Source organism: Miniopterus schreibersii (assembly GCF_964146895.1).
Source record: "Miniopterus schreibersii genome assembly, chromosome: 9".
In the NCBI taxonomy this organism is placed as follows: Eukaryota; Metazoa; Chordata; class Mammalia; order Chiroptera; family Miniopteridae; genus Miniopterus; species Miniopterus schreibersii.
Window position 1 is genome coordinate 615087 of NC_138118.1, and position 13650 is coordinate 628736.

General features: G+C 56.6%; 1 protein-coding gene across 2 annotated transcripts in view; it reads right to left on the reverse strand.

Annotated features, from left to right (window-relative positions):
• The window catches only part of DNAJB6 (DnaJ heat shock protein family (Hsp40) member B6), a 51386-nt gene that overhangs the window by 3915 nt on the left and 33821 nt on the right, over positions 1-13650 (reverse strand). For both annotated transcript variants that reach the window (XM_081147978.1, XM_081147979.1), the window contains exon 9: positions 2835-3065. In XM_081147978.1, the coding sequence (XP_081004104.1) occupies positions 2835-3065 (231 nt within the window). The remainder of the gene's footprint in view (positions 1-2834; positions 3066-13650) is intronic.

The following is a 13650-nucleotide window of genomic DNA, read 5'->3' on the forward strand; positions in this document are numbered from 1 at the left end:
AGTGCTTCTTCAAGTCAGAAAATAAAGAGTTAAGGAGCCTGGCAGGGTGTCTCAGTGGTTAGAGCGTCAGCCTGCATCCTGAAGGGCCGCAGGTTTGATTCCGGGCAAGGGCACGTACCCAGGTGGCAGGTTCAGTGCCTGGTCCACGTCCGGGCACGTGCAGGAGGCAACCAATCAATGTTTCTTTCCCCAACCCCCCTCTCTCTTCCTCTAAAAATCAATTTAAAAAAATTTTTTTAAGACTTAAGGATCGACGTCTTTCACTCCCGAGTGTTTTTCACGTGGAGTGATTTCTCACTTCCCTCCTCGCAGTCACGCCTGCGGGAAGCTGATTCACGGAGGAAAAGCACCGACCCTGCTCAGCGTCTCACTTGACGATCTGCTGGTTCCTGGGCCGGCCAAGGACACACGGACGTGCCTGTGGCGTCAGGAACGCAGCAGGCAAATCTTACAGGGTTAGAACGTAAGTAAGGCAACAGCACGTTAAGAAACCAAATGCCAGCAACTGACGCCCGCGTCCCTTCCACCTGCCGCCTAGGCCAGGCCAGGCGGCCCAAGCCTCGAGCTGGGGGCTCGGGCTGCCCGGGTCCCTCCCGTCACATCCTGATGCAGCTACGTGGGCCGTGAATGCAGGACCTGCTCACACCAGCAGCGAGCTCAACGTCGGGGGAGTGTACCTCATCCGTTTTGGCCTAAACTACCGCTCTCGAAACTGCCCGGCTGCCTCCACGCGTCACTGCTTCCCAAGTGCCAGGGGCACCTGTGTCCGGCGGCCGGTCAAGTGGCAAAAGTGAGGACACAGGACGCCCTGGGTAACAAAGTCCCTCATTCATACTTTTTAAGGAAAATTACCCGAGACTTTGAATAGGGCGGGAAGGTGACGGGCCACCCTTCCAGGACACACGGGAGCCGCCCAAAGGCTACCTAAGTGGAGGGCCCCCGACTAAAGCAGGAGCATCCCGCGTCTGCGCAAGGGCGAGCCCGGCCCACGCAGACCCTGTGGATGGTCGTTCTACTTGCAGGACGGAGACCCGTGGACACCAGGCCCCCCGCCCTGCAGGCAGCAACAGCTCAGAAACACACTTGACAGTTTCCTCCACGTCTTCCCCTCCCTGCCTGTTTCGCGAGTCTTCCTTCGGGGCAGCTTCCACTGTCTGTGACACCAGCTCGCTGTGTGTTTGTGGGAGAACCACGCCTTTAAACCCGTGGTCGCTGCACACGGACGGTCTTCTCAAGGTCTTGTAATTTGATTTGAAAAAAGGAAACGACAAAAAATAGTCTGACTCCAACGCCGTTCAGAAATGCTCCCACTGGTGCTCCGGTGCACCCACGGCACCAAGGAGGCTCCAGGGCGTGAGGCAGCCCCCCTCCCCAGCCACAGACAAGGACCCGGGAAATGGAGTCACTGCCGCGGGAGGACTCGCGCCAGCATCCCCAACTCGATGTCCCCACTCAGTAACGGTGGCAGATGACTCCAGTAGGTGACAAAGTGTCCTTCACTCAACAAGGCAGGAGCCTCCTGTCGAGCTCAGGATACGGCTTCAGGCCCAGCCCGCTGGCACTGGCCCTTCCTTCCGGGAGGCTGGCTGTGCTCAGGCCCGGACCACACACCTCACTCCTGGGAAGCGGGGCGTCCCGACCTAGGAGGCTCAGGGTGCCCCTCCGACCAGAAGGTGTAGCCGGTTAAATCCCTGTCAGACGGTGTTTGTTCAGGGAAAGAGCCTACAGCCCTGAGACTCCTGAACGTCAAGGTACCTCCCCAGCCAGCCCAGGGCCCCTCCGTTCCAGGCGAGAGTGAGTCCAGTCAAGGCCACACGGTGCTTCCCGAGTCACAGCCCTTCCAACTGCCTGTCTCCTACTCCGCCACACAGAAAAGGCTCACATCTCCACGGCCCATCTGCTTTGCTAACAGCAGCTGGGCCCGGGGGTGGGGGCTCTGAGCCGTGGCTGGAGCCCCAGGACACCCACCTCAGGGTGGATGGGACATTTCCCCTGTCCTGACACCTGGGCTTCACCTGAGAAGGACCAGAAGGAACCCTCAAGGGACAGATTTCAATAGAAAGTTCTGGGAAATGAGCTTATTTCTGAGACGATGCTGCTTTGCCCTAAGTCCACGGAATCAACCTCACGACGTCCCTGGACACAGAGGACCGAGGACGAACCCTGTCCTCCGACACAGCCTGTGACGGGGAACTGGGCAACGCCCAGGGGCCGAGCCCTCGGAGACCACCCGGGGCCTGCTATGGGGAACTCACGTAGAAGAGCCACCCGGGCCCTGTGACAAGTCACAGGTCTGGAGGCCACAGAGGCCACCAGGTCCATGGGAGACAGCGTGGCTCAGCAGCCACCCAGCTGGTCAGAGGAACCCAGGGAGGGCCTTTTTTTTGAACCAAACACGAGGAAAGGCACGAAGGAAGAAGAAAGAAAACGCAGGACAGAACACGCGGCACGGAGGCTGCCGGCCCGGTCTGGTGAGCGGCCCGGGCCCGTGTCCCACCTGAGTCGCGAGACCGCAGCACTGAGCCGGAACTTACGAAGGGGTTTAGGGTCAAAGCAGCACCTGGTAACTCTGGGGCACCGTCCCGTGTGCCCGAGACAACACGCTTCATACCGTCACAGAAGGCTGGCGCCCCGTTTAATGTGGGGGTCTCGCGGAGGCACTGCCCCTACCTGCCGGGCGGCTGACGGGCCCCGCCCCCGCCCCGCCCGTCAGGTGAGGACACAGCAGCACAGCAGCGGTTTCTGTCCTTGCTGGTCCCGCGGGCCTGGCGGGCCTTGGGCAGTAAGGGGCGCGTCCCCGGGAGGGCGCTCCGCCTCGGGTTCCCTCTGCACACCTGCTGAGAGCGCGGAGGGGTCCCAGTTGCTGGCGGCCCGATGGCGGCCCGAGTCGTCCTCGTCCTCACAGACGGGAGGGGACACGTGTCTGGGCGGCGGGGCGGGCTTGCTCGGCCTCTGCGGGCGGGCGCTGGTGCTGGTGCTGGCGCTGGCGCCGTGGGAGTGCGCGGGCAGTGCCTGCTGGCCCCTGAGCCGGCACGCCTCCAGGAAGGCATCCTCGTTGGCCACACCTGGAAGGACAGAGGGAGACAGGCGTGAAGCGGGCGCCGAGGGAGGGGCGCGGGAGTCTGCTGGGACCGCCCTGGCTCTGGAGCGGGAGGAAGGCATCACTTCGTCTCGCCGGGGCCTCAGCATCACCTTCTGAGGGAGGGAAAGGCCGTGAGAACCCTCCCCCGGCCCCAGGGCCCGCGAGCGATTTCTGCAATCGGTCAGGACTCAGCCCGTCCTCAGAATCAGCCCAGCGGTACAACCCTGGACAAGGCTCCGGGTCCGGCCTTCGGGCTCATTCTCGGGCGACGCTGATTCTAGAACCCGCACCCAGGAGACGCTGCGCGTCCAGCGAACGTTCAAATTGGTGTTGGGAGGGCGGAGCTGGCCGGGGAGGCCTGTCCCTGTTCCCACCAGAACCCACAGCCCGGCCGTGTCACATCAGACACGCACCCTACACGGGACGGCCCCCGTCGTTCCCAGAGGTGTGTTTCTGTTGGAAGTTTTGCACATTAGGGGGATGCTGGGAAGCAAATAAGGAAACATAGGGTAGTACCCGCTGACTTCAAATTCCCTCCCTTTAGTTTCTGACAAAGCCCCACACCCTTTCAAGTGTCCACTGAAGGCGGGACGCCCACGGGCTCTGGCCAAGCACAGCACCAAGTTCGTCCTGCACTGGCCGACCCTCCGTCAGTCCCGCCCGCCCCCCTCTCCCAGACCAGTAGGATCCTCCTGTAACGCTACCTGTTAAGAAAGAACCGCACCCTGAGGGGCTCTGACAATTAGAATTGTTTACACACCATTTGTTAGTGGCCGAGCACCAGGCACAGTGCTGGGAAGGGGTGGGTGGCACCGTCCTCTGCAGCTGTTACCACAAAACACACAACTGAACAGTGAGCACAGCCCCTAAGTCCTGGCCCTCAGTCCCAGGGCACGTCCTCAACAGCAGCCCTGGCCGCTGGGGACCAAGGGCGTGCTCCTCTGAGAAGGGCGCCGTCAGAGGACGTGGCCCACCCACACCAGGCAGGAAAGATTTCGGTGGCCTCCAGTTTGGGGCTTGCATTTTAGGGGTTTTCCAAATTAAGTCTCAGTTTTATAAAACCTCTGATCTGCGCAGAACTGGGCAGGGCCTGCAATCCGCAAACCTGCTCGTGGGTCTTACAGCTCAGGCCCGGCTCTGTGGGCGACGCACTCCGCGCCCCTGGGCCTCACCCCTGCACCCGTAACAGCCCCACCTCTGCACGTAAGGGAACCGACGTTATTTTGAGGGCTTCCACCAAGTGGACCTTGGAGCTGAGAGGGAACCCCCGGTGCTCCCAAGCACGTGGCCCTGGCAGACATCACCAGGTCAGAGATCACGATGTCACACCCCAAAGTTAATACTTGACCTGAGGACACCTGGCCGCACCCACCGCAGGTTCCTCAGCACCAGATCTAACTCTTGACCGAGCAGAAACCAAGCCGGGGGCCTGGAGGTCTTGGAGACAGCCCTTCCTGGAGGGCCCGCTGCCCACTGTCAGATGAGCAAGGGGCCTGGGGCGCCCAGGACCTCACATCTCCCAACACTGGCTGCTCAGGGAGGCAAAGCAGTAACAGCACTAACTGCCCCAGGCCTCACTCTCAGAGCAAGCCCCAGGCACACATCTGTGGGGGAGAGGCCAGGAACGGTGCCAGGACTCAGGCCACTCCAGGAGGCGGTGAACTGCTGGGCAGACAACACGGAAGCACGTGTCCCAAACACTTGGAGCGGTAATCAGTTATGTGGCGACTTCAACCACCACGTTCGAGGGGGGAGGTGGAGAGGAGCTGGGAGGAGCATGAGTGGCCGTGGTGGGCGCAGGTGACCTGGGGCTGCATCCTGTGCTCAGAGGTCCGTCACCACGGCGCCCAAGGAGGGCAGACACCGGGAGAAACTTACACTAAAGCCTACCCAGGTCACACGTCGTCCCATCCCCCCTGGGAGACAGAAAGCAGGTCCCACGTGACAGCAGGGGGTGCGGCCCCTTGGGTTGAACCTCGGAGGGTTAGTCACCCTCCCTGCCTGAGGCAGTCACACCTAGTAACTTACAGGATCCTTCCACGTGTCCCTGCCCACCCCAGGGTGACATTTGAGAAAAGAATTCAACATCCTGTACGTGGCACTGAACATGAAGGTATCGGACTCTAGATCCGAGTTTCCGTCCGTGATTCCGACGCCCTGGGCAGCACACAGGTGGATTCCCGGTGTGTCCACCTGTCCACTTACCTCACCAGCAGGGGTCCTGCTCCTCAGGTGAACTGGGAACCATCATCCCTGCAGCCCTTCAGTCACGGACAAGAGGGAAGGGGTGGCATTTCCCCCACTCTCCTTGGCGGGAACTCAGTGTCCACAGGCGCTTGTCACCAAGTTCTGCACAAGCTGTGGCTGCCGGACGGGCCTGGTCAGGCTCGGGGCTGCACGGCCTGTGATCAGAGAAGGGGGAGGACCGCGTGCCCTGGACATCCCCACAGAGCCAGCACCCAGGGCGGGAGCTGCGGGCAAGCTGTTGTTGTGGGTTCGCTCATTAGCCTGGGTCCCGCGAGCCACTGTCTGGAGGAGACGCCTCAGGGTTGGGGGCGGCTCTGACATCACCATCCCCTTGCTCAGCCGCTTACTCCCAGGGGCCCAGGATGAGCTCCCTGGGGCACTATGTACGTTGTGTTTCTGTTTAAAATTAGTCACTGCAATGTTCAGCTTGATGTTCTAAGAAAAAAACACCCCAAATACACAAAAACACCAGACACTCTCCATGTTATGTCCCCAGTGGTGGGCACGGGTGGGGCTCGCCTGTTCCCCTGGGTCCCGAATGCTCTCAGCACTCCCAAGGCAGCCAGATCACTGGCCAGAAATGACAGGCACCAGGAGCGACAGGTGCACCTTCCTCTGGAGCAGCCAGGTCTTGGGGACGAAGGGCAGTGACACGGACGGCGGGGTGTGCTCAGCCCTCTGAGGGCTCCTCGGATCTGACCTGCTGTTCCACCTGCCTGTGGACAGCCAGTTGCAGCCAGAGGTCTAGCAGTGATGGGGGAACTATGGCGTCCCCTCCCTCTGCTCCTGGGCAGCCCACCCAGGCCACCCCAGCCTTGCCTCCACGAAGCCTTCCTGTGGTGGAGCCCTACAGAGCGTGCAGCAGGGTTTCAGGGCTGGGCCTGGGGTCTGGCTTCCACGGGAGCCAGAGGAAGGGGGGTGGGACACACTGAGTGCCCAATGAGAGTCCCTGACTTACCTGCATGGTCAACCTTGAGGACACCGTGGCCTCTCAGAGCCCCAGGCCCCTCCCAGCCACAGGATGAGGTCCAGGGTCTGGAACAGGACCAATTATGCCACTTGCCCCACAGGGACCCCGTGAAACGTTAGTGTCTCAAGTACCAGGAGAAACTACTTGAGGAAAGGAAGTACCAATGCAGAAGTGAGAACCAGAGAGTAAACCATTTCCCTCCTCACCCAATGCTCTCGCTGGGCACCCTGCACCAGTCGCACGGATCCCAAGCCTGCTTTAACCCACTGCATACACGTTACTAGGTGTGGACGGGTTTACAAAAGAGGTGGCCACCACCCTCAAGGTGACACTGATAGAGCACCTGAGTTTGAGGAAAGGGTCTTAATGAGGACAACTTCCACCACTAGTGTCCAGGGCCAAGAGCGACTGTGGCAGCCGTGGGCGTGGCAGTGTCCTGGTCTCACAGTGAGGTCAGTGAAGCTGTGGCCCAGGCCAGGCCTGCATGGAGTGAAGCTGTGTACCACCTCCCACAGTTCCTGAACAGGAGAAATGAGAAGGGGCCCATGGGAAAGAAACGCTATGTGGCCACCACTACAGCCCGGGTCACCTGGAGGTGCTGGTCTTCCCACCCCAGGACACAGCCTGGCACAGACATCTCATCTGTACAGACCCCCAGAGACTCCCAACAGCTGACCACAGACGCCTCTCAAGCCTCTTCAAGAACAGGTAAGCCCAGCTGGGCGTGGCTCAGTGGTTGAGCATCGACCTATGAACCAGGAGATCGCAGTTCAATTCCGGGTCAGAGCATTTGCCCGGGTTGTGGGCTAGATCCCCAGTGGGGGGCACGCAGGAGGCAGTGGATCAATGACTCTCCCATCATTGGTGTTTCTCTCTCCCTCTCCTTCCCTCTCTCTGAAATCGAGAGATATTTAAAAAAAAAAAAAAAAAAAAAGGTGCAACCAGAGCAGAGGCGGCTCTGCCTCCAGTGCCCACAGTGCTCACCTGTGGCATAATGCTGAATCCCAGCCACTGTTCCCTCATACTTAGGGAGGTGCTGGGGCTGCTGGGTGCTGCACCCGGGGGTGAGGAAAAACCTCCGCCAGCAAGACTTGAGACAGGCCACACATAGCAAGGACAGCACAGCACTCAGCCGCCCCCCCACCCCCACCCGTCACACTTCTGATGGCAGAGTCGTCTGGGGCAGACACCAAGACACAATGGGACTCTCCAGCGTCCTCCTTTGACTGTGTCTGTTACGAATCCCCCACCACACTGTACTTGTGGCCTCCGTCCATGTGCCTCAGGCCCTGCGGACTCCCAGGGACTAAGGAACCTGCCCCACAGAGAGGTTTCTGCTTCAGCTCCGATCATGCAGCCTGTCCTCTTGTGTTGGAGACCACCCGACACCACAAGGGGCCACAGGAGCTGGGCCATCTGCTATTTAACCAGTGACCAGGGCTTGTCCCAGCCCTGCAGGAGAGGGAGGTGTGATGGGAACTTCCAGAACGGAGCCTGAGTTGGGGCCTCCCTTTGTCCCTCTCGGAGCCTGGCACTCAGCAAAGCACCTGCAAATTTAGAAGGCAACCTACTTTGCAACGCACACTGGGCCCGAGTCCACGGGGCCCCAGCAGGAAGGATGGTTAGGGATGGGACACCTGCTCCAGGTCGTCCCGTTTCAGATGACCAGCTGTGCAAGATGAGCTGAGAGCTCAAAGGGCACAAGACCCTGTGGCCCCCAAACAGACCAACGATGGAAATCTACGTCTAACTACCGGTTCCTAACATGGAAACACTCACTGTTACCTCCGCAATGACTGGGTGCTACAGGTAAACAACAGAGGTTCTCCTGGGCAGAAGCGCTGCCCGAAAGGTAATGACCACCAAGGGAGACAATGCTGCCTGCGAAGATTGCAGGCTTACAGACTGACTGAAAACTCAGACCAGCCATGCCCACTTCACAGCTGGGCACTGCTTTTCTCCAGTCCCTTATTGGGCACTCCTCCCACCTTGCCACCAATGCAGCCTTCACGCCTTCCAAAATTGACCTTCCTCGTCTTTGTGATAAGAATTCCAGCAAAGCACTTTTTGAGATGAGACACACCAATGTCACAGCGACCTGATCCCTGTCCTTTACAGATGCAGGGCCCTGTGACCGCAGGCCCCATCACAGCCCCATCACAGCACCTCCGGCCCATGGGGCATCGAGCACACAGCTTGTCCCCTGTGATGAGGGCATCTGAGTCAGGGCCAGTGGGAGGAAAGGTCCCTCAGAACATGGACAGTGGATCCACGTCTATAAACTGCTCCACGAACTTCCATTCAGCTCAGTCTGGTTCCTTACAGACATTAACTACATAAAAACACAACTGACACCAGTCAAGAGACAACCCAGGAACAGTGAGGACTCAGTTCCTAAAACAGGCAGGGCAATGTTTTCCTCGGGTCAGAACAAGTCGTGTCACAACCACACAGTTGAGACGCTGGGGAGGCAGCTCCAAATGCTTGCACCTCATGGTGACAACACAGGGAGCCAAGAGGAGTGAGCCCCATGTGATCAAAACCAGATTAATCCCCCAATTTTTTTTTTTTCCATTGAAAGAGAGAGATTGAGAGAGACACATCAATTGGTGCCTTCTCTACTTGCCCTGACCAGGGCCAAGATCAAAAACCTGCAACCAAGATACATGCCTCTGACTGGGAATTGAACCCGGGATCCTCTGGTGGTGCACAGGCCGATGCTCTAGCCACTGAGCCATGCTGGTGCCTGGAGACCACAGACGGTGCCTGGAGAATGTCTGGAGTTCCGGGGACAGAAGACCTGCCTCCCATACCATCTCCAGGAAGGCTCTTTGTGCCTCACAGGAATCTCATCTCAGCAAACAAAGCTAAATGACATCTGAAGTTTCACCAAAGTGTGGGGACCTCTGGCTGACCAGCACAAGGTCAGTCAGCGTCCCTGGGGCAGAGACCCTTGAGATACCAGCCACAGCGGCTAGTTACTACGGCCGGGATGAGAAAGGAGGTAGAGTGCCAAGAGAAAACACTTCCATCCGCTCCGAAAGAAATTTAACACCTTAAGCCAACCCAGAGCATCCAACTGCATTTTCTCATTAGAAGCTCCTCACTATCAACCTTACACCCGTCTATCAAATTAAACGCAGTAGACGGTGGTGACAGCAGTGATGTGACATAAGTGTGGCCCAGAGCAGACATCCAGTGGGTCCCCAGCCTCTAGGGCACCCCAGCCACCAGGACGATGGGAATGGAGCCTGTGGCTACACCTCATCCCCACACTGAGCGCTTATCAGAGTGCCCGTGTCTAGTACATGCCCAGAGGTCAGCTCACAGGGAGTTCAGGTCTCTCCCAACAGCCCCCTCCCTCCCCTTTAAAAAGGTTGGCGGGTTCTCTCTCTTATCCCTCTCCCTTCCTCTCTCAAAAAATAAAAACTTTTTTTTTAAAAAGAAAGAAGTGCAACATATTCCTACGTTCTGGCAAAAACTCTCCACACAGCCGCCCCATGCAGGCCCCACCCCAGGGCAGAGGCTGGGAGGGTATGTTTCTGCAACTGGGCCCACCCAGCCCTGGCACCAACAACCCCTCTGCAGGCTGACAATGACCTTACTTGATTTCTCTGAATCAAGACTGGAAACCCACACGGCACCTCTGGGAATCACCGTAAACTCCAGGACTTAAAACCACCGATCGCTGCCACACCCGGCACCCACTTTTTGGCGTCTTTTACAGCCTTTTCCAGACTTTCCATACTGTCCCACTGACCACTAAGTAATTCCTTCTATGAAAACTTAACCATTCATTAAACCATCTGAGGTTGGCAGCCTGTACCACATCAAGGCAATACACGTTGGAAAAGCAAGACACGTCGAATTCTACAACCATACAGAACTCACTGTCATGGTGTTTTTCTACCAGCCTTTCCTTGTGTGTGAACTATCCAAGCCTGTCAGGTTTACGTCAGTTGCAACAGCTCAAGCATCCTTTTTACCTGGAAAACTAAATATATCAGGAAACATCCTGCCCCGAAGCGCCCAGCTAAATAAAACAAAAATAAACCCACGATCTGCCGTGGCCAGGCCAGAGCACACTGAAGTCACCGAGAAGCTATGAGAGGAATGTCCCAGCAGCTGTCACATGTGCTGGGGCACCACAGCCAGCGTCTCCCTTTCTCCAAATGGAGTCCAAACACAGCGTTGGAGCCTGGCTGATAATATGCGAGTGAAAACAAACTTCCACAGATAAAGTCACTTTTCCCAAATATGTACAATCTGAGCGCCTCAGTTGTAGATGGATCTTCGTTATTGGGGGGGGGGGTGTTGTCAACCCCACATGCACTCAGATCCCTGACTACCACCCACACAATGTGAGATTACTCAAGTGTCCAAAAATGCATCCCGGGCCCATCAGGAGATGCGTCCAAATACTGAGGGCTGGCCATGCACCAATGCTGGGACTCCAATGAGGGACACTCTCGCTCACATGGAGCTCAGTGATCCCACACACAAACAGAACTCAGCAACAGGATGAGGGCTATGGCACTGATCGCGGGCTCTGCAAACACAGGCTGGTGGCTGAGCGGCCAAAGGGTAGAGAGGAAAATGAAGCAGATGCAGGAGGAAGGCCAGCGAGAGCCTGCCAGGGGATGGGCACAGGCCACAATGTGACTTTGGACATAGTGCAATGAAGACACAGGCACAAGACCAATTCTGACCGGTCTCATGAGCCAGGAGAGAAGGGGCGATTTAACAGGAGCATGCTTTAAGTTTCTAGCGACCAGATCATGGACACGACAGAGAGGTCAGAAGTGAGGACGGATGCCATCACTGCCACAACTATTGTCAAGGGCTACTGACAAAGACACGTAAGGACCAGTTGTCAAAACAACTGGAGAAAGATAATGGGAAATTACATGAAGGGGAGAGGGTAGAGAGGGTGCCCAGGCCTGGGAGAGGGCAGCGGTTGGGACAAGGCGAGGAGGATGGAGGTTAAGAACACTGAAGAAATCCTCCTGTCTGGACCCCCCAGCACCTGCAACAAGGCAATAAAACCCATGCCAGGGCCACAAGGAGGCGTCCACAAGCTTCCCCAGCAGTTCTTCAGCTTAAGTGAAAGGTGTCCCTTTTGTTGAACACCAGGACACGAACTCCTCAGCCGTTGCGGGCACATGCATCAGGCCTGTGTAACCGTGTCCACATCTAGAGCCGAGGAGACTTCCTGTCTGTCCTGTACTTCATGGGCATCCAGACACCCAACTCTCACTCGTGGGAAGGCAAGTGTTGATTATGAAATTGCAGACAGTTACTCCTCAAGGCGGTTCATGAAGCAAAGGGCTGGGGACACCTATGCAGCAGCATCCTGGGAGGAGGGGCAGGAGGGCTCTGACGGGCTGCCCTCCAAAAGGCTGAAGGTTATAGCTCCACCTGAGGGGTGCTGTGCTAAGCAACGTTAACAGTGCCTGGAACACGGGTAACTGCCGACATCCCATGTTCACATCCTGGGGGCAGGTATGGTTTAAGGACAACTATAAACCAAGGAGTGGCCCACCAGCCTCCACTTCCTCGCTGGAGTTCATTCGCCTACAAAGCTGGACACTGGGCTTGTCTGAGGGCCCCCCAGCTTCAGGCCCTGCCTGCTCTTCCCTGACACCCAGCACACCCAGAGGCAGCAGAGGAGGCAGTAAAGCACTGAGAACACGCCGGGACTCGGACCCACACCCTCTCCCTACAGGGACCTTAGCTGTGGCCTTGGGGCCACTCACCCCTACTTAAGATGACCCAACCCGGGGCCTCGGGACAGAGTCAGGATCAGTTAGAGGAAGGAGGTGGGGAGAATTTCTGTGGGCAAAGGAAGAAAAACCAGTTCCCATCGACTACAGGGACTGCAGTACAATTCGCATCCAAATGTCCCTGGAACCCAAGTGCCAACATCCACAGGACACCTGCTAGCCCAGGGAGGCCACCCACATCCTCAATGGGTGTCCAGCGCTGCCGCAGCAATGGCACTGTATGTAGGCTGTCGCCATAAGCAACTGAAACAAATCTTGAAAAGGCACGTGGCAGAACAGAATGGACTCATTTTTGCAGGGTCATGTTCATAAAACCTGTCTTTTCTGAAGACACAGCTGAACCCATATCAAAATTTCATGACAAGTGCTTCTTGTTTCTTCTAAAATCTTACATCTTCTTTGAAATATTAACATTGGTTAAACACGATTTTTAAAAAAATCCTCTATAGGCCTCTTTAGACTAAGCGAGACATGTGCCAAAGAGCTCCTGCAGCCGTTTTGATGAAAAGTGACCCACCAGGAGCCAACAGCAGTGAATGTCACCCCACGTGCCACACGTCACCGCGGGACACCTGGGAGCCCAACCCTGTGTCCATAACAGAGCGACAACTACTCACCTAACAACATCCCTGTGAAATCCTCTTCAAAATTAAAAGTCAAACAACAGATTGTGTCCAGTGAAGGTTTTACACTCGGGCCTGCTGCAGGTCGCACCACAGGCTGCAGAGGCTCCTCTCAGTACAAAGGCGACCCACGGACAATCCCCCCCCCCCCCCATTCTGCACTAGGCCTTCCCATGACACTTCACCTGTGACTAGTCGGGAGACAGCTCACCACACCTGTGCTGGTCACTGCATACCTGTAGATGGAGGAGGGCATCTTCCTTTGACATTAAGGGCTACGGTATTCTCTCCGTCTTTAAACCTCAGCCCTTAATGAATTTATTCACTAAGGGAGAACCTGATAAGCTGCACACACACACACACCCCCCCCCAAAAAAATAAAATCCAAAGACAGGACAATTAAGATGTCAGTCACACTGCAGTGGGGCAAGGTCAAAATAACCATCCAAATAGGACAATAAACATTAGACTCCACACTTCACTGGAAAATTCTAGCTGGATGTGGCTCAGTGGTTAGAGCATCAGCCAGCTGACTGAAAGTCCCAGGTTCGATTATGACCAAGGGAACGTACCAGGGTTGCAGGCTAGATCCCGGCCCCAGTCCAGGCACATGCAACCAATCGATGTGTCTCTCTCACATCAATATGTCTCTGCCCCCCCGCCCCCCCCTCCCGAAAAGCAATGCGGGGAGGGGGGACTCTAGGTGGATTAGTATTTTCTATACCATCAGGAACTTCTAACCAACATAGAAAAGTCCAGCAGAAAGTTCACAAAAGTTACCAGGTAAAAACGTGGGTTCCTGAACCCTTCATACTCCGAACAGATTTCCATGGACCGTGTTTGGAAAAAAAATTAAAAATTACAACTGACTCAGAAATCAACCAATATGAAGACCATCTCCTAAGTCAAACTCAAAAGTAATTTCAAAAATTCGCATTGGTGGAC